The sequence below is a fragment of the Pan troglodytes genome, chromosome 2 (genome assembly GCF_028858775.2).
Source record: "Pan troglodytes isolate AG18354 chromosome 2, NHGRI_mPanTro3-v2.0_pri, whole genome shotgun sequence".
Lineage (NCBI taxonomy): Eukaryota > Metazoa > Chordata > Mammalia > Primates > Hominidae > Pan > Pan troglodytes.
In genome coordinates, this window is record NC_086015.1 from 85,930,544 (window position 1) to 85,952,878 (window position 22,335).

Sequence of the window (22,335 nt, forward strand, 5' to 3'; positions counted from 1 at the left end):
CTAGCAGAAGCAGCATAATTACATGTGCTTTATCCTCTGCCTAGTCATTGTTAAATATACTGTTGTATTATTTTAAATATCATTACCTATAAAAACAACAGATTTAAAGCACACTGAATCAATAATTCAGCAATATATTCTTTACTCTCCTGTTTGTTATGAAGACAGGATCTGTGCCATTACAGTTCAATACATGAACATCTAGCAAAATGTGTCTCACATAGATATTCTATAAATGTTTGTTAAATAAATCATCCAGGCAGGGGCTATATAAAATAACTGATACAAAATGAGTTCCGGGCACATTACAGATAAAATATTTTTTTCCTTAACAGACTAAAATGAACAGGCTATAGTCAATAATCACTTAAATTGATAAAGGTTTCCTCCAGTAAAAAAGTAATTATGCTTACATATTTATCTATAATTTTGGAAGTCATCAGTTCACATTACTTAAAATTGAAATTGGAATAATATCTTTAATTCTTATGCTCTATCTTATTCCATTTCTCCTTTCTATGCTATCACTATTACAGGGCAATTTGAGAAGCCTAAAATAAAATGCCTTTCTATTACATATTTAATCTCCTAACACAAAAAAGAGACACTTGTAATTAGCTTTTCTAATAAGAGAACAGACTCATTAAAATTTTATCTGAATAAAAATCACAGTTATTACTTACCAAGGCCTTTGATTCTTGGTAGTACATTGCATGTAAAATGTTTATAAGAAGCTACTTTTCCTTCATGGGAAGAAATTCCCACATGAGATTCATAAATTCTTAGACTCCGTGGCTTCTTTGGTCTGGAATGCTTAAACTACAGAATATAAAATTACGTATAGAGTTAAGCCAGGAATTCTGGTATGACACTACCTGATCAAGTATATTTTTAAAAAGTGGTGAATATACTCAAACACTTGGAACTATTCTCACATATAAAAGGCACCAGCTACACTCACTAAATTTTCTCTCAGGAAAAAGTCCTTATGGTCCGGCTAGTAGACCTATTTTAAAAGATAAATCATGTAATAGCTTATGCCTTATCATTGAGTAGATATTTTTTTTGAACTTAAGCCTTAGAGAAAATGTAAGAGCCATGAAATACATATGTAATTATCTAATGCAAAGTATATATCAACAAACTCCAATGATTTAAAGGACAGAAAGTGAGTTCAAACAGTCACAGAACACTTGTCACTAATATGGCGGTAAAAATTACCCTAGTTAATACATTCATGAGATGGTCTTCCCTATTCTGTGTTTCTAAGGGCATTGATCCTAATTCAAACCCTGAGAAATACTGCACTAAAGAGTCTCTGATCAATCAGAAATTGTAGTTTAAAAAAAAAACAGTATCCCTTATAGATTAGTATATAGCAATTTAGTATTCTGTTTTCTTTAACCTCAAAAACATAGACAACACAAAAACTAACTTCTATATGTTACTGGCTACAGAAGACAGACTATGATACTCATACAGTATAAAAGGAATACTATGATGTAAAATACTCAACTGTCAGTGAAGAGAAGCATTGAACATTACTATAAAAGTTATAAAAGTAAAAATTAACTTTCCTAGAAATATTGGAACAATAATTTATTTAAAGATTTGTTGTTCTCACTTCATATGAGTGTTCTGGATCCCAGTGTATCCAATCATAATTCACATTATCACCTTCACGAACCACATACTTTGCCCACGGTGAAATACGATACAAGATCTCTCCGCTTTTACTAGTAATAACTACCTAAAAAGAGAATGACATGTTATTGCTTTAAAATACATCCACAACTCTGATAATACATAATGGTTTAGGAGCACTGCTACAAGTAGGAAAGGAGGACTGATCTTAAGAATCTAGACCACCATACAGATGTGTGACCTTCAGGAACATAATTCTATCAATGTTGGTTTTTCATCTGCTGTTACTATATCATCCTTAAAGTAACTTCCAGCTTGAACATTTTATGGCTTTCTGGCAATTTCCACCACTGCAAACCAGCCATAAGAGTGCTTACTTAAACGAACAGTAGATACTAAAAAGACAAGAATATTATTTGGAAGCTTCTGTCAATCAATCAATCAATGGGAGAAAATCATCCTACTCCATTAAAAAAAGCAATCAGTGAGTTGTATAACCATCTCTTTCATTTCCTTTCTATAGCAACTAATGAAAACATGTTCAGGAAGCTAAAGAAGAAAAACAGGTTTGATTAACACTTACAATGTGCACGCACAGACACATACATTTTCCACACCTTCTCGACTTCTTTTACCTCCTATTTGTTGTATTCTTTACCATATAAAACCAAACATTATCTCCTTTAATAATCCGTTCACATATTTGCCAGCAATATGACTATTTTTGATAATAAAAAATAACAAATTTATTTTTTTAACTGAATCTACCATTAAGACTTAGAACTGAATAAATGATTTTGAATTTATCCAGCCATATAAATGGAACTTCCAAATGATTGAAATGATAGCTTTTTATTTATTTTTTTGAGACAGGGACTCACTCTGTCACCCAGGTGGAGCACAGTGGTGCGATCGCAGCTCACTGCAGCCTCAACCTCACAGGCTCAGGTGATCCTCCAATTCAGCCTATCGAAGAGCTGGGACTACAGGCATGTACCACCATGCTCAGCTAATTTTTGGGGGGGCTGGGGTTTTTTTGTAGAAATGGGGTTTCTCTGTGTTGCCCAGGCTAGTCTTGAGCTCCTGGACTCAAGTGATCCTCCTGTCTCAGCCTCCCAAAGTGCGGAGATTACAGGCGTGAGCCAATGCAGCAGGCTGAAATTGTAGCTTTTACACAAAGTTGCCTTTTTTACTAAACTTTCTAAAAGGAGGTAGAATACAATTTTAAAAATCCAGATTAAAAGCTATATTATGTCCTCATCATTGAGGAGAATGTATTCTTCAGTCTCCTCTAATAGAGAAAAGATTAAGTACTCACAATTCTTAGTAATTAAATATTTGTATAATGCCTTATAGTTTATAAAGACTTTTACATTCTTATCTCACTTGATTCCAGAAAATCTTTGTGACCTAAATATTAAGTGAGATTACATAAGTTGCCAGAAGTCCCAAAATAACCAAGTGGCAGAGCCAAAAGCTCAACACAGAGCTTCTAATACTCACTTCTCTTCTCTGAACAGGCTTCCACAGCACTTCCTTCAGATGCCAAAAAATAATAAATTGTGGTTTATGACGGAGAGGCCAAGTAAGTGGTGAAAGGAATGTCTAACTTACATGAATACAATTATTTCTTCTTCATTATGCCTCCCACCCATTAAAGCTAATCATCGCCAGGTGTTGCTATTATTCAAGCCATTATCACAAAACATGAATCAATAAGACCAACCTATTTCAATTATTTTAAGCTTAAAAAAAACTCCCTTAAGCTACATGAATTTGTAGCATAATATGCTACAGTAATATGTTTAAGAAAGGGCCTTTTGCTCACTCATCAACCCAGAACAAGGTATGAGGAAACAAAATACTATAAACCAGTTTTCCGTGACTACCACTTTGGCTAATCTATCCACCTATGCTTTCTCTGTTTTGTAAACGGCTCTATAATACCTCCAAAGGCCCATCATAAACTAATAATAATTTCTAAAGGTGTCTGTTGGCAGAGAAAATACTTGCAATTTTAAGACATGAAGAATCTACTTCATGCTGAATTTAACCCCCACATCCTTTGGAACACTAATCCATTCATCTTGCTGTACACACAAATGTCTCCAGAGGCTACTGAGTGATGGGTGTTGAATGTTGAAAGGAACAATACCTGCATGGTTCTCTGATGCTCCTATATCTTTTGCTGGGTATGCCAAGAAGGCAAGGCCCTGACCATTGTTAATGGGAGCCATTTCTTAGGGCTGTCCTTCTAGCAAGCAACCTTCAAGGATAACATAATGATGCCCTTGAAGACACAGAGCTGCTACAAAAGAAGGGATTCTCCAGGCTCAATATTATCCAGCTATGATGTGAACCCAACGTGTAAGCAGCAGCCATCTGGGTCATATAGTGTCACCCCTATGGGGCTTGGAGGACAAGGGGAGCCAATGAAAATATGATACCTACTGTGCCATGAGTAATAAAATAATTGTTCTCTGTTCTAGGAGTCCTGGGCCAGAATCGACAATATGGTAACAGGTTAACTTCTAAGTTTGTAGGTAGGGTAAAATCAAATCACAGACTTGACAAAGGAGTATTTGCTCATTCACTGAATAACTTCAATATTTTGTTTCCAAAGGTTCTGTCTTCTGCTACTCTAACAGTCATTTCTACTAGGGTTGCTTGTTGAGTGGAGTATTTTAATTTCTCCATTTTCTCCTTCTCTCTTATTCATGGAATTGCAACCAACTGTTAAGGAGAGCAAAGCTTTCTACCAAATCCGGAACACTGACCTGTGATTGTTACATAATAAATATCTCTACTCTTTAGGCCCCTGAATTTTGCAAGTATTTTTGTTATAGTAACTTAGGTTTTACTAACTAGTACATTTGTCTATAGTAGCTGTCTCACCTTGCCTTTCACTTTCTGTTTCTAAATTGTTGTAATCTTCATAACCAAATAAGAGTATCATAATAAATCTAAATAAATTTAATTTGAGAGACAATGCAAAGAGTAAAGACTATAGCCTTTACGGACTAAACTTTGCTCACAAAACTCTTTTGGTGAAGGGGAGGGTACATCCTGCATTTGTGTTATGCTCCAATGAGTTCAAATTCCAGTCGGAAAAATTTTTAGAGAAAACTTTATGTCATTTAACTCACAACCTCAAAATGTCAGCATGCTATGGAGCAAACTGAAAGAAAGAACTGGCTTGATTGATCTTTCAACAATAAGTCTGGTAGCTAATGTTTAAAAGAGTTCACTTGATACTGTCAAATGGGAGGTCTGATACACTGCTAGTGTGCGTATAAAGCAGTATAAAATTTCTGAATAGCAATTTGACAATCTGCATCAAAAATTCAGAAAAATTAATTCCAGGTCAGGCACAGTGGCTCACACCTACAATCTCAGCACTTTGGGAGGCTGAGATGGGAGGATCACTTGAGGTCAGGAATTTGAGACCAGCCTGGGCAACATAATGAGACCTGGTCTCTACAAAATATTAATGAAAAATAAAATAAAATTAAGCTAAATTAAACGGCATGATGATGCATGCATACAGTCCTCATTAATTAGGAGGGTGAGGCAAGAGGACAGCTTGAGCCAAAGAGTTCAAGGGTACAGTGAGCTATGATCATGACACTGCACTCCAGCCTGGACAACAGAGAAAGACCCTGTCTATAAAAAAAAAATAAAGCTAAAAGAAAAAAGTAACTTCAATGAATCAGCAATACTAATTATAAAAGCTTGCCTCATGGAAACAATCAAGATATGTGCTCAAAAAACAATACCCTTGTCTATCAGTCTTGGTGCTACTTCTATTAGCAAACACAGAGTGACTGAATAATGTATAGTTGTTAAAAAATATACTATTTAAGCATATTAAAGGTTGCAGAAAAAGTCTTCTAAGTTATATGAAAGAATATATTGTATCTTTCTAATGTAAATGCACAAAAACTCACAGCCTAAAGTATTTTAAAAGATATAAAAATATCAATATGGTTACCTATGGGTAAGGGGATTGTTAGTAGTTTTTATTTTTTAGCTATACGTTTTGATATTATCACTTCATTTACTTGTACAGATTCTAGATTCCAAAAATATAAGCGGTTTAGTAAGGATTACAAATATATGAATCATCTAATCACACATACATCTTCAGAGTGTGCTACTTAAGGTGTACATCTTGCGTACCTTAAGTATATTAACACATTAAGAAATACAACTTAACAAAATATATCAAATTACTTGAAAGAAATATAATGAAAATAATACCATAATAATACCAAATAATACCATAATAATCCTTTTTAATGAGCCAAATTATTTATTTGACTTATAGGAGGTTATCATCAAAAGACATTATTAGATTACATAAATAATTTAATAAAAGAAACTTCTAACTGTGTAAAAGTCAAATTAACTTAGTGAATGGTTTAACGTCAAATTTTATTTAGAACATGTCATTTAAAACTCAAATACACAATATAAAAAACAGTAAATGTTGAAGACAAAAAAGTGTGTGTGTGTGTGTGTGTGTGTGTTCATTCATGCTTGGAATATATTTTAAAATGCTTCTTGCAAAACACAAATTTTCCATGTACTGGAAAATTACTGAGATAATATGTTCCTTAGGTGGCCAACAGTTTTATATAAAAACATCAGATGTGTTCAGCTGGTTAGAAGTAACTGTTAGCATATTTTGAAAGATGGTAATGAATGTAGCTCTAGGCTTCATGAAGGAAAGTGTAGCAGGCTAACAGAAAACGCAGTTATTGAATCATATAATTCAAATTGCCCCAATTATACTACAAATATCTCCTAATGTTGTGAGGAGAAGCTTTTCTTTAAAAAATTTTTGCTTAAAGCAGAGTGAAAAAAAAATATTGATCAAGATAACTATTTGATAGGCTACAGGTCAAAGTGAATTATCAAACAAGTGATTTCTAATTTATAGAAAAATACTACTTCCATTTCTTTTTTATTTCACTTTTAAAATTTCAGCTTTATTGAGTTATAATTAACAAAAATTGTATATATTCAAGGTATAAAACAATGTTTTGATATATGTACACATAAACCCAACATATTTTAACATGTATATTTTTTGTTTCTACCAATCAGATGAGATGATGGCCACAGAGTATTTGCCAGCTGTTAATCCTTTAATAGCTGAGTTGTCCCGAGTTCTGGAAATTCTGGAAGAAACATGAGGGTGGTAGGAGTTGTACTCACAAAGTCCCTGAGCAGTACCTATTTATCAAATATTAAAATATTTTTATTTTAATAATAAGTATAGCCATACCAGTGTACAATGCTGAATATCAGTATTCTGTGTGCATATATATGTATATGCGTATCTCCAATGAGACTGAAACACACACACAGAGAGACACACAGACAGGTCTGGCTAATTGTTATTTTTAGAGGAGAAAGGGTTTCACCATGTTGGCCAGGCTTATCTTGAACAACTGACCTCAGGTGATCTGCCCACTTAAGCCTCCAAAAGTACTGGGATTACAGGCATGAGCCACTGCACCCGGCCTATAATTAATTTTTAAGTGATTTGTAGAAGAGGGTGGAAGGAACATAAAAAAGAAAAAAAGTAATCAAAAATTTGTAATTAAGTAGAAAAATAAGTGATATTCCAGAGGAAAAGCTAACAATTCTACCAATGACCTGAATCCCGAAGAAATAAATGTGTGTTTTTGTTATTGTTGTTGTTGTTGTTATGGAGTTTTACTCTTGTCGCCCAGGCTAGAATGCAATGGTGCCACCTCCACTCACTGCAACCTCCGCCTCCCAGGTTCAAGCAATTCTCCTGCCTCAGCCTCCTGAGTAGCTGGGATTACAGGCACCTGCCACCACGCCCAGATACTTTCTGTATTTTTTTTTTAGTAGAGGCAGGGTTTCACCATGTCGGCCAGGCTGTTCTCGAACTCCTGACCTCAGGTGATCCACCTGCCTCGGCCTCCCAAAGTGCTGGGATTACAGGGCTGAGCCACCGTGCCCGGCCAAATGTGTGTTTTTAATAGTCACAAATATCTAGTGTAAACATTATTTTAAAATGCATAGATAGAATTTATAATCGCTAAAACTTTAAAATAACTTAATACAATTTAAAGTAAAGCTCATAAATTTCATTTCAACCAAACTAATCTTTCACTACTTATCCTTGTTTTTGTTTTGTTTAAAACAGGACCTATTTGTATAAATTCTATCCACAGCTCTGCTTGTCATTTCTGCTGAGCCAATTTAACATTAATGAAGCTTATGTGAAGAGTATGTGGGCAAGAATCTCTTTGCCATTGTGTGAGGCTGAAAATGGCCTCCCAAAAGATATCCACACCCTACGCCAAGAATCTGTGAATGATACCTTCTGTGACAAAAGAAGGTCTTTGCAGATGTGATTAAAGTACAAATCTGGAAATGGAGAGATTCTTACTCCATTTCCAGATTCTGCAGGGCGGCAATCACAGAGGGAGATTTTACATATAGAAGAGAAGACACTGTGACCCAGGAGGGAGAGAGTGGAGTGACGAGGATACTAGCGAAGGAATGACAGCCACTTCCAGAAGCTGAAAATGTCATGGAACACATTCTCCCCTAGAACCTCCAGAGGGACTATGGCCCTGACAACAACTTGATTTCAGCCTGGTGATACTGATTTTTAACTCCTGCACTTCAAAGCTATGAGAGAATACATTTACATTATTTAAAGCCAACATATTTACACAGTAGCCTTAGGAAACTAATACAGCCAGTAAGGGAAAATTTGGAAACAATAATTTTTCTATGAATAAAATGGAAATAAACTTAGTTGAAATTTGTCAGTACTGGAAAGAGTTTAAGGATATAAGTTATCTTCATGAGTAGTCTAAATAATACATTTGTCTTGTGTTCTTACTCCCAAAAAGTAGACAAATATGTACTAATACGTTACAGTGAACTTCACTAAACAAGGTAAGTCTCCTTGATGATTCCCAGGTAAAGCAAACTCCTTCAAAATAAACATTGCTGAGTTCCAGACTTGAGAGAAGAGCCTTTAAAAATGTGAATTTGTGGTCGGGTGTGTGGCTCACGCTTGTAATCAAAGCAATTTGGGAGGTCAAGGCAGGTGGATCACCTGAGGTCAGGAGTTCCAGACCAGCCTGATCCATATGGAGAAACCCCGTCTCTACTAAAAATACAAAAATTAGCCAGGCATGGTAGCAGGTGCCTGTAGTTCCAGCTACTCAGGAGGCTGAAACAGGAGAATTGCTTGAACCTGTCAGGCGGAGGTTGCAGTGAGCCGAGATCACGCCACTGCACTCCAGCCGTCTCATAAAAAAAAAAAAAAAAACAAAAAAAAAACAGTAAATTTGTAATACACAGTTTTTATACCTAGCCTTCTTCCCATGTAAGTATTTTCAAAGATTAGACAAAAACAATCACTGCATACATGATGTAAATGAAGCCTCTAAATTTACCATATGGAAAAGCAAAGGGAATATTTTTTTCCTACCCAATACCTGACATATTTGCTTCATTAAACAGAGATGAAACTATTTAAGTAAACAGATAATCAGTGAACAAAAAAAAAATACCTATTGAAAAAATTGCATTCTGAATTTCCTAACTAGGAAGATGAAAATCAGAAACACTCTTCATCATAACTGCTAGTTCATTGTGAACTTTGAGTTTATATTTCTATTAATGGGGAATTAAAATAAAGAGATCACTAAAATTAAACAGACCTTAATACATAAAAGACCACTTCCTGGGTGAATTTTTCTAAAACTGTACATAGTTAATTAGTAAGATTATATAAATTAGGGTAATATTTAGGCTATAAATGACATTATATATTATTTAATTAAGCCTGCTATGGGTACCAAATAAACATAACTGTTTTCTTGAAATTATTTTAATTTTCTGTTAATTTTATCTGGATAATAAAGTTCATATATTTTAGAAATCTCTTTCTTTGCCTCATAATTTAGTTCATAGTTTTCAATTAATCAAATAAACTTATATAAGACATATGCATATAAAACCATCCTTGTGAGGCTCTTTACATCTACAATGTTCAGGAATTGAGAGAGGTGGATAGAGAGAGATTAAATGATTAGATTATGCCCCTGAGCTCTTATATTATGCAAGACTGGACACTATACAGGAGAAAAGAAGATACCCTGGCTAGTAGCTTAACTAAAAAAGGATAGAAATTAGTTAAACTTCTAAAGCAATAACCTATAGATCAAATTTCACTAGGTACCATTATTTTAGATTTCTTATTTTAAAACATGCCATCACAATGTATTTTTTTCTTTAATAAAAAACAAGAAACCTTTCCAAGGTTGAATCCATAGCAACAGCTTGAATAGGAGAAAGGGTTTCTCTAACAAAAATAAATACTTACAAATCATAATTTTAAAACTTCATTAAAGGAAAAGACTGAGTATATTAGCTATGAAAAATAAATCTGTAATGTGGTACAAATGAGTGTCAGACCAGTTTATACAAAACTTTGGGATAACAGACACCAATGTATAGAACAAAAAAAAAGACTATTTTTGAGGTATAATACAAATAGCTTCTTTGTCCCTGACAACACCAATTAGAGAATTATAAATATATTACAATCTCATTTCTGTAATACTTACACATGAGAAAGAAGAAACTGCAGAATATTGTGAAAGTAAATAAAGGTGAGTAGTCACTTCTGAAATCAGGTCCTGACTTAGAACGATTTAGAGAGACAGAAGCTTCTGCACCTATAAAAAGGAGTATTATCCCCCAAGGTTTATACCCTAGTTCCCCTATCTTCTAGCCTAGTTAAGGAGTATTACAATTGTAATATGTTTTTCTTTCTCTGCTTTTCTACTGAGGCAAATCTTTAAAGAAATAAAGAAACAACTAAGTAGGACTAATAAAGTGTTTGCTTCATTTCAAGTACATTACCTGAACAAAAACCTTACAAAGTGAGGTCACTACAAAAAGACAAAGTCCAAAGGGATTATTTGAGATTTAGGAAGCAGACATTGAAAACGATATCCCTGAACAAGTGAGAATAACCACTCCGAAGTGAAAAGAAAAGGAACAATGCTGAGATGTTGTAATCATGTAAAGATTGATTAGGTGTCTTAGACTAGAAAACAAATGAATTACACATGATACAAAAATATGGGATTTAAACATCCAAGATATTGAAAGATCAATATCGTAATAAAAGAAAAAGACTATGAAAAGGGGAAAAAATGAGTGAGTTTTCATTACTGAAAGAGTGTGCTTCAAAGAGACTCATCCATGTGCAGTGAAGGTTAGAATTCTATTAAGTAAACAGAGTTATAATCTGGTATAAAGCCAATAAAAAAAAATCTAAGAAGTATTTTCAGAAGTGATAGGATAGGGGAAGCACTATCATAGGATGAGTTGAAGTTCTTTTAAAAATATTTTATTAAGTATAATTACAAAAGTCTATGTGGTGATAAATTCAATCATTTGAAGAAAAAAATATGATTCCTAAGCAATCATTCTTTTTTTATTTTTTTTAATTTTTTTTTAGACAGTCTCATTCTGTCACCCAGGCTGGAGTGCAGTGGCGTGATCTCGCCTCACTGCAACCTCCGCCTCCCAGGTTCAAGGGATTCTTCTGTCTCAGCCTCCCAAGTAGCTGGGACTATAAGTGCATGCCACCACGCCCGGCTAATTTTTTTTTTTTTTTTTTTTTTTTTGTATTTTTAGTAGAGACGGGGTTTCACCATATTGGCCAGGTTGGTCTCAAACTCCTGAGCTACTTATCCGCCCACCTCGGCCTCTCAAAGTGCTGTGATGACAGGTATGAGCCACCGCACCCGGCCCCTAAGCAATCATTCTAAGTGCCATTGCAATCAATTAAAATATAAAGCATGGAGGGAAAAAAAAGAAATAATTCAACCCCTAAAAGCAATCTAGAGAAATTCCGAAGACTACACACAGAATACATAATTCTAAAAATTATATGATCTTTTAAGAAAACATACAATTACGTATTCAATAAACATTAAGACTATTACATCCAAGAATATAGTTAATGACTATTAAATAAACAGTTAATCATGAGATGAATTCCTCTTGAATCTTTAAATATTCTTTACAAATTAAGGTCTCACAGGTTGGAACACTATCATTCTTTTCTCTCCTTTCTTCTACAAAAAACTGTATTTTGCCAGGCATAGGTGATATTAGAGGAAAAAGAACTGGAAATAGATATGTATGTACAATTATGAAAGTAAATACAACCATCAAGAAATAACAAAGCGATGAAATAGTTTGTATTATGGGAAAGAGATAATGACTATCAGTGAGAAGTAGCACTAGATATGCATTTGGATAATTTCTTGTCAATTGATTTTTTTAACAGCATTCCAGTAGGTTATAAAAGATGGTCAAGAATTGGAGTGACCTTTGGATAATGGACTCAGGCACTAGAGGTGGAAACAGTGATGATGGGAAGAAACAGTGGTAAATAATAGGATTCTACACAATGAAGCTTGCTACTTTCATCCTTCCTTGTTCAGATATATCTAAATATTTAAACATAAATGCCCCCATCTTGTGTAGATAAAGCCAAGGCACAAGGCAGCAAACTTTGAGCTTGATCTCTAAATATGACAACTCCTCTGGAAAAGTAGAGAAAACTACTGAATAAACTAGTGAATATAATTCAGTCAATAAAGCACAGGTCTGGGAATTACTCACCTGACCAATGAGTGAGGCATGGGGAATATTCGTAAGATGAGACGCAGTGACCTATGGCTGACCGTTTAAAAAAAATTGTATGTTCATGAGAACATATAATTTTCAATTTGAGCACTAGTCACGTGGGGAAATGTAATGCTACTGACATATTAGGATGGACAAAGATGAACATACTGAAGTGCAAAAAAAAACACACACATACACTGAACCACACACTTTAAATTGAAGAAAGTTAAACATTAATTTTGACATTTAGCAAAAACTTAACTGTGATATTCAATAAAAGAACCCAGCTTAAATGTAAATGTTTAAATCATGAATGAGATTGTATAGTATGTACTTTATCAGGAGAAAAAGGTTATTTCCTGTAGGCATACCTTTATTCATCATTATTTGAAGGTATACTTGGCCAAAGTGCAAATACTTTTATTAAACATAACCAAAAATAATGCCCACCTAAACAGTCACAAACTGTAATTTTCTTCCTTTTTCTGGCACAGCAATAAAAGATCAAATACCAAACAAAAGCTCTCTTGAAAAAAAATTGGATGACTACATAATTTAGAGGAAAAAAGCATGAAACATTTTTATTTTTTAAAAAAAGTATTTCTAAAGAAAAATGTGAGAAAGTGTTCAATTTTCCAGATTTTATAATTATATTTAAAATATACTATGCCCACATTGAAGGAAGAAAGAAAAAAAGATGATAAAATACAACATATTTCACTGTACACAGATACAAGAAAAGTAAGTTTGCTAATACATTTAAAATATCTATGGAATCAATGTTTACATTAAGGGATCAATCAGGAAACAGAATTTTATGGACAGTATAATTTTTTAGATAATGGTGATTCATTTGTACAAGCATTAAATAAAACAGAGAAAAAGAATGCTTTTTATAATTATTTTTCTAAAATGTATCCCACAACCACCTGTCGCATTAAACACTTGTTGAGATTGATTTGTATACTCCGACGTGCCTGGAATACAAACATTTTCCCCTTTAATTCAGTAAGAAAATATTAGGCTTTTATATGTATCTTTGACAGCAGTTTTCAACCCTGAAAAGCAGTAGGAACTCCTGAGGAATATCTTAAAGATGCCCTAGCCTGATTTCTAACCACTGCCACCATCCTACCAATTGTTCTTGATTCAGATTTTGTGATCTGCAGTCTAGTGCTTTAGGAGATAAAAGCTAGACCTGAGAAGGTAAAAGACAGAGTAGCTACAAGTACCAGTGTTCCAGTAACAAAATGATAGATCTTTATTTTTTAAAAATAATAGTAATAAATTATCATAAAGGAAAGAAAACATCAGGTTACAGGGAATATATTTCCTAAAACCCTGGTAATAATACTTTTGCAAATCATAAATATTTTGCAATAAAATTTCTCTCAATCTCTTCTTTGCATTTTAAATATATTTACGTTTTAACAAAAATTTACAATTATATTTAATCCTTCATTGCCTAATCTTCCTACTAATTTATTTATTTTTTTAATTTTATTTATTTATTTTTAGACAAAGTTTTGCCCTTGTTGCCCAGGCTGGAGTGCAATGGCACAATCTCGGCTCACCGCAACCTCCGCCTCCCAGGTTCAAGCGATTCTCCTGCCTCAACCTACCGAGTAGCTGGGATTACAGGCATTCCCCACCACACCCGGCTAATTTTTGTATTTTTATAGAGACCTGTTTTCTCTATGTTGGTCAGGCTGATCTCGAACTCCCCACCTCAGGTGATCCACCCGCCTCGGCTTCCCAAAGTGCTGGGATTACAGGTGTGAGCCACCACAACCGGCCCTTCCTACTAATTTATTATTCTCAAATAATAAAATTTAAATATCTTTATAAACTTAAGTTAATCTCACTTAAATCATTGAAGGCTTCCATGCTGGCTCAGAAATTTATCCATTTGTGGTCCTGAGCATACCTATGATTGTCCTTAAACTCACATCATTTACTTATGAAAAAGTTTCCACTATACTTGGGAATGCTGTCATAAAAGAGTCTGGTAAATTTACTCAAGCCTCTGATCTTACCCTGTTGTTCTAACCCATCAATATTTTTTAAATTTTGCAATTTCCATACTATGCATCACATCAATCATTTTGCCAAACATTAAGTTATGTAAAAAAAAAAAAAAGAAAAAGAAAAAAGAAAAAGTTACCAATGTTACTTTAAATGCCATTACTAAAACTTGATACTTTTCTTCTCAATACATAATTCTTATTTTAAAATTGTAGCAGATATTGGCTCTTTAGTCAGTCAAACTGCCTTTCTGCATTCTTTCCTTGTATTAGAGAATATGGAAAGCTTAAAAATCACATTTTTCTCCCTCTCTTGCAGCTAGATTTCAACATGGTTAATGAACTCATATAAGAAACGGAAGGAAGAAGCAAGTACATGAGGTAGATCATATAGGGATCAATTGGTTTTGCCTGAGAATGCAGAGTGATGCTTAATCTAATAAAATCCATTATCTACATAGTCACAAAGAGTGGAAAACTCAAAGATAACTATCGAGCTGATATGGAAGTGCTAGGAAGGGAAAAGTATGGTCCCTTTAAATAATACAGAAGAGGGAAGGGAAGTGCTGGGTAGAGAAAGCTGGGTCCCTGGCTAGGGCTCCACTCCCATGGACCTAGGTGAGGACAAGCACTCCTGCCCTTCCAGCCCAAATGTTGCATTTTCCAATATCACCCTGGCCCGCCAGGAACCATCATGGGCCTATAAAAACCCAAGACCCCAGCGGGCAGACACATAGGTGGCCAGACGTCGAGAGGACCACATCAGCGTAAGCAGCTGGAAGGCAGGAGGACGCGGAGGGGGGGCACGCCAGCTGAAGAGCACCCTAACAGACATCAGCATGCCCGCAGGCCATATACTGGTGGGACAAGACAGAGTTTGGCCGGGGCAATCTGAGGAGAGCCAGAGCCACTGAAGGGCCCAACTCCAGGGGAAAACCACCTCCCTACTAGCTCCGCCATCAGCAGAGAGCTACTTCCACTCGATAAAACCTTGCACTCATTCTCCAAGCCCAGATGTGATCCTATTCTTCCAGTACACCAAGGCAAGAACCCGGGATACAGAAAACCCTCTGTCCTTGTGACAAGGTAGAGGGTCTAATTGAGCTGGTTAACACAAGCAGCATATAGACAGCAAACTAAAAGCACACGGTAGCACACGCCCACTGGGGCTTCATGAGCTGTAAACATTCACCCCTAGGCACTGCCGTGGGGTTGGAGCCCCACAGCCTGCCCGTCTGTGAGTTCTCGCAGAGGTTTGAGCAGCGGGGCACTGAAGTAGTGAGCCACACCCCCATCGCGCGCCCTGTGAGGGGGACAAGGGAAGCTTTCCCATTTCAATGTCATCATTAATTAGTTCATGACACTAATAATTTCCATTTGTACCTTCCTACACATAATTATGTGCACATTCGGAATCAGCTTTTTCATGAGAAATAATCATAAAAAAGGGCTGTGCATAGAAAAAAAATATTTTCTCCGTGCATTTGGTTTCAAAATTCAAATTTTATTTTTTATAAGCAGAGTTTATTACAGTTATCATGCAAAAAGACACAGAAGTTGGCAATACCTAGGAATGCTAGGGGCAGAGAGGATGAAGAGGAGGGGGAATCTGTATTTCAACTAAGATGAGAAGCAGTACTCTTTTTATGAAAAATAAGAACATAATTTGACTTAACCTAGGACCTCATTTCAGAAGAACACAACACATCTGGAATATCATAAAGTCTGGAATCAAAGTAAGTTTGAGAGAACAAGTGGAATAAGGTTCACATGAGCAAAGCTGGAGGCAGAACCTGGATTGAAGGCTTAAAGAATCGTAAGGAAATGACAGAGCCTGGAAAATTAAATGGCAAAAATAGAAAACTTGAATGTGTCAAAAAAAAACAAAAACAAAAACAAAAACCTGCCAGCACTACGAAGACAAATAGTACAGATATGTCCAAACCTGAGAGCAGCTGGGCCTAAAACGCCCCAACATTTTGAAAAGAAAAAGAAAACCAACAAAATTTCTTCAGATGTTAAAATTATTTTTATATAATAACTCATTATTAATTTTAAAATGAGTTCATGTCTCAGGATCAAATGGAAAGAGGTGCTGCTCAGCTGAGAACAATGTGTTCATGAGATTGCTTATAGTTCTATTCACATGAACAGATATTTGCAAAAATCACCAACTGTAATTACCAGTGCAAAACATTACGGATTATTATTTCATTATTATTATCACTTCAAACCTCTCAACATGACTATAAATGTGACTTCTTAAGTCAATGACATAGAATTGGCAATCACAAACTAACTATATTTAGCATAATGACAGAGTAAACCTTGTTTAATATAAGTATGCAAATGTCAATGGCATTGTTATTTACAAAGGCAACAAACAAAAGCCATCACCTGTATATTCTTCAATTTATATTATTTCATTACATTCTAGTTTGTATATGAAGTAATGCCTATTCTGAGAGAATTTTTTAATTCAAAGGAAGTTTGCAACAGTGTTTCATAATAGTAATACACATTTATATATACACACATATATTCACATATATTATACTACACATCCATTTAATTTCTGTAGGTTGAAGTAGTGTTTTTAACCTCTTAGAAATGCTGATTAAATAAGTTATTTAAGTAATTTATGAAAATTAAACAAATGAAAATTACTAGATTGATGTTAGACATGAGACTTGTTGGCCGGGCGTGGTGGCTCACGCTTGTAATCCCAGCACTTTGGGAGGCTGAGGCGGGCGGATCACGAGCTCAGAAGATCGAGACCATCCTGGCTAACACGGTGAAACCCCGTCTCTACTAAAAATACAAAAAAAAATTAGCCGGGCGTGGTGGCGGGCGCCTGTAGTCCCAGCTGCTCGAGAGGCTGAGGCAGGAGAATGGCGTGAACCCGGGAGGCGGAGCTTGCAGTGAGCCGAGATTGCGCCACTGCACTCCAGCCTGGGGGACACAGCGAGACTCCGTCTCAAAAAAAAAAAAAAAAAAAAAGACATGAGACTTGTTAAACTAAAATAACCTACTGTTAGCTCTTGTAAACATTTTCTTTCTACATTACATATAAGTGGTCTTCTTGGGATATGTTAATGGTTAATTTTAAATTTTAAATCTCAAGCACTTCTTTATAAATCTGTAGGCAAAGTTACAAAGGAGTACACAGAAAAAACAAAAACCACATCCCGCAAAACACTCAACATTGTTGAACAATTTACAGGGTAAATTCAGAGCACTTCTATGACCCAAATGCAGGAAGCAGGGAGGGTAGAAAACGAACATTTTGTTCTTCTAAGCAGTGGTAATGAAGGTGCAGCCCTGATTTTAATACCTCAAGAAAGCATACAATTGTTATAAAATTATGTTAGCTATTATAAGAAACAGACTTGAGTGATCTAGAATGAGTATATTAATACATTTTATTTCTTTTTATAATATTCATATCAAAGTCGAATGCTTAGCCAGAATAAATGCTAATTTATACCTTGTAGACATCACTCTATTAGTAATGGGTATGGACTTGATTCTTCAAGTAACTAACATAATAATGTACCTTTTGAGATTTGTATGATATATTAGGAGGGGTGCAGCAAACTGAAGACTAACAGGCACAGTATAATCATATTTTTATGATAATAAAAAGCATATAAATACAGGGAGGCAGAGGACAAGGGCAAGGACAGTTTACAAATGCCTAAAAACTGATGAGCAAGAATAACCATAAAATCTATCAAGAGTGGATGGTAGCCTGGAGGGCCAGGCCATTAATGATTATAAGAAGGGCTACTTTTCTTTCCATATTTTTTAAATTAAGTCCTATTTTTTAAACAGACATTATGAATCATGTTGCATAATTACAGAAAAAGTAAAACTGACTCTCTTCAACTAAAAATAAAGGCATTTCAAATATCAAAATAAAAAGTTTTCCTGGGTTGAAACACATGTCAAATGTCCTGTTGTTTTCCACACATCTAAAGAAATATACATGTGCATATATGTATGAAAGTTTAACTTTTTATTAATGTAAAAAATTTCAAAGGAAAATCTATTCCAGAGAAAAATATTATTTTTCAATCTGTAAGTTCAGGAAACTATGTAAACTGAAAATTTGAAAAGAACAATTTAAACTCAACCAAAATGCCATGCCTTGGCTTTCCAAAAGAGGGAGATATAACTCCACTGCCACAAACATATCAATGTGACACATAAATGATCTACTCAAATACAGAACTTATCTAGAAAATAATTTTAAGGAAAAACTCTAAATTATGTGTTTATTTTAGCCTTATGATTTTAATTGCCTAAAAAGCACAGTTAAATCTATGAAAAATATCATGATCTACAATAATAAAATGAAAGCTGTTCCAGCTCCTTTACAGAGAGCTCAATTGTAGAATAAAAATGTGACAAAAGACTTATAGTATTTAGATTTTGAAAAATAGGTTTAGAGATGACAGATGTCAGCTACTAAAATTTGTACCTTCTGATTGTTATTTGAAAATTAAAATTTAATATTATTCTGAACTAGAGACAGAATGCTACTCATTTCTTACAATGATTATTAAAATTCTCTTATTTCCTTGAGCAGTGGTTTGTTGCTCTCGTTGAAGAGGTCCTTCACATCCCTTGTTAGCTGTATTTCTAGGTATTTTATTCTCTTTGTAGCAATTGTGAATGGGAGTTCATTCATGATTTGGCTCTCTGCTTGTCTATTGTTGGTGTAAAGGAATGCTTGTGATTTTCGCACATTGATTTTGTATCCTGAGACTCCACTGAAGTTGCTTATCAGCTAAAGGAGTTTTGGGGCTGAGATGATGGGGTTTTGTAAATATAGAAACATGTCATCTGCAAACAGAGACAATTTGACTTCCTCTCTTCCTTTTTGAATACCCTTTATTTCTTTCTCTTGCCTGATTGCCCTGGCCAGAAGTTCTAATACTATGTTGAATAGGAGTGGTAAGAGAGGGAATCCTTGTCTTGTATCAGTTTTCAAAGGGAATGCTTCTAGCTTTTGCCCATTCAATATGATATTAGTTGTGGGTTTGTCATAAATAGCTCTTATTATTTCTAGGTATGGTTTATCAATGCTTATTTTATTGAGAGTTTTTAACATGAAGGGATGTTGAATTTTATCAAAAGTCTTTTCTGCATCTACTGAGATCATCATGTGGTTTTTGTCCTTGGTTCTGTTTATGTGATGGATTACATTAGTTGATTTGCATATGTTGAACCAGCCTTGCATCCCGGGGATGAAGCTAACTTGATCTTGATGGATAAGCTTTTCTGATGTGCTGCTGGATTCGGTTTGCCCGTATTTTATTGAGGACTTTTGCATTGATGTTCATCAGGGAAATCATTCTACTATAAAGACACATGGTCATATATGTTTATTGCAACACTATTTACAATGGCAAAGACATGGAACCAACCCTAATGCCCATCAATGATAAACTGGATAAAGAAAATGTGGTACATACACACCACGGAATACTATGCAGCCATAAAAAGAAATGAGATCATATCCTTTGCAGGGACATAGATGAAGCTGGAAGCCATCATTCTCAGCAAACTAACACAGGAACAGAAAACCACACACCGCATGTTCTCACTCATAAATGGGAGTTGAACAATGAGAATACACGGGGAGGAGAACAACACACACCAGGGCCTGTTGTGGGGTGGGGGTGAAGGGAGGGAACTCAGTGAACGGGTCAGTAGGTACAGCAAACCACCATGGCACACGTATATCTATGTAACAAACCTGCACGCTCTGCATGTGTATCCCAGAACTTAAAGTAAAATAAAAATAAAAAATGAAAATAAAGCTATATTAATCAAAAATAATAATAATTAAGATAACAGGTATACACTGGTACTGTTCAGGCAAAGCAGAATGTAGGGTGAGCCAGTAATAAAAGTACTTACTGTATCGCGTTCTTGTAATGAGTCAATGACAAAATATATGTAAATTAGTTAGCTGTCAATGGGAAACATTCAGTAAGTGGTAGCTGCTTATGTTGGTATTTTTCATGCCTCCTACTTTGGCTAACAAAGCAAAAAAATCGATGAGCTGTTTATTCTTATCTTTTAATAGATGATGCTGGGTCTAGTAATGAGGTAATGAGTGTTTAATAATATAATCATACAGAGCAAAGGAGCTTTATGCCTATTTAGTTATGTTTATTATAGTGATTCTCCACCAAAAGAAGGAAAATCTGTTTTTCAAATTTAAAAACTTGAAACAGCCCATCCTGCCTCTTCCACACACCTAGCTCCTTAGCTTGATAGTTACTTCCACAGGAAGCTGCTTCTACTGAGTGGACTGTGTCCTAGCTCTTAGGCTTATTGGAGCAGATAAAAATTAAAAATAACTCATTTATTAGATTATTTCCTTAAAGGCAGTAATTTTTAAAATTCTGATTCCCTATGCATATTACAGTACCAGGTACACAGAAGATACTCAACACATATTTGTTGAACTAGTGAAAATATGAATAAATAGAACTCGGCAGCTAAAAATCAACCTTATGAGGTGATAGACTGTAGTGTAACCCTGCAACCAAAGCTCCACTATGATTGGGAACTTTCCTCGGCTTCAACTAGAACATTTGAGGGTCACAGAATCAAGGAATTCAGAGATTTCACAGCTGCAGCTGGTGCCAAGGAGCTGTTTGCTATTTAGATTAGTTCTCTTAGTTAATTGATTGTAACAAGTAAAAACTCAGTAAAGTTAATCTGCCAATTATCTCAAAAAAATAAAAAGGAAACAGGCAGAAAAAATTCTTGCAACACTTTTTAAAAAGTAGTAAGTTCAGTTCTCAAAAAAAGTTCCGAACCTAAAATAAAGGTTAAAAAAACAGCCATTAAGACCTAAAGCAGCAATGAAAACAATTATAGTTGCCTTGCCACAGTTTCTATAAAATTAGCCCTTATAAACTATCGAAGAATCAAATTATTTGATTTACTTCTTCAAAGACTGAGTCTCAAAATGGCTTTAACACTCAATAAATATCTTTTGAGTGTCTACTCTGCCAGGCACTGTTCAAAGAATTGAGAGTATACAGGAGTAGGAAAAAAAAAACACACACACACACAGCAAAGGCCATGCTCTCATGGAGCTTATACTGACATGGAAAGGGGATTATTTATATTAAATTTTAATTCCTCTTATTGTATACTATCAGTATTTTTCTCTTTTTCACTATAGATTAAAAGGAACCTTGACTGCCATCTCTTGCTAAACGTCTTCTTATTCCAAACAATATTCTTCTCTGCTTACTATTGTAATGTGTGGCAATATCTTATTAAATTTTACATACACTTATAATTTCATTATTTATAAAATATTTTAACAACCTACAAAATAAACATACTGTGCATTTTGATTTAATATATTTAAGTAACTCTGAGTTAATATTGTTAAATAACAAATACCAATAAAAACAACTCAATCATAGGATTTACATTGTAAATGTCTAAGGAAGGAAGACACAAGGGACATGTAAATATTATATAATTATATGACCATGGAGTAAAATCAAGTAAGTGTGAAAAGGTTTAGATCGCTTCTCTTATAATCAAATGCCTTAAATCTGTAATCCAGACTTTGGAACCCATCCTTCAGACATCCCTTGATGAGACAAGAGCAGCCGACTCTAACTGCTCTGCAGACCTTGAATGCAAAACCACATGGTCAACGAAAGCAGAGGGAGTGTGGAGGACGCTCAGCCTGCCTCCAACAGGGAGACCCCTGGGCTAATTCAGGTGGCTTTATCACAGAAGAATATGATAAACAAGACCATACCACCAGCATGTCAGAGGCCAGAAAGAGGAAGAAGCAGAAGAAGCAGTCTCCAAAATGCATGAGCGTCCAACACAGCATCCCCTCCCACATCAATTTCACCTGACCTCTTTACAGATAAAAATCCTCTCTACATTGGCTGATTTGAAG

The 22,335-nt window shown here is 34.9% G+C and overlaps 1 protein-coding gene across 1 annotated transcript in view; it reads right to left on the minus strand.

Moving 5' to 3' along the window:
• The window catches only part of GBE1 (1,4-alpha-glucan branching enzyme 1), a 275,660-nt gene that overhangs the window by 160,452 nt on the left and 92,873 nt on the right, over window positions 1–22,335 (minus strand). Inside the window, exons 4-5 of the mRNA XM_054680807.2 lie at window positions 1,625–1,750; window positions 684–819 (exon numbers count right to left, since the gene is read on the minus strand). Of these exons, the coding sequence (XP_054536782.1) occupies window positions 684–819; window positions 1,625–1,750 (262 nt within the window). The remainder of the gene's footprint in view (window positions 1–683; window positions 820–1,624; window positions 1,751–22,335) is intronic.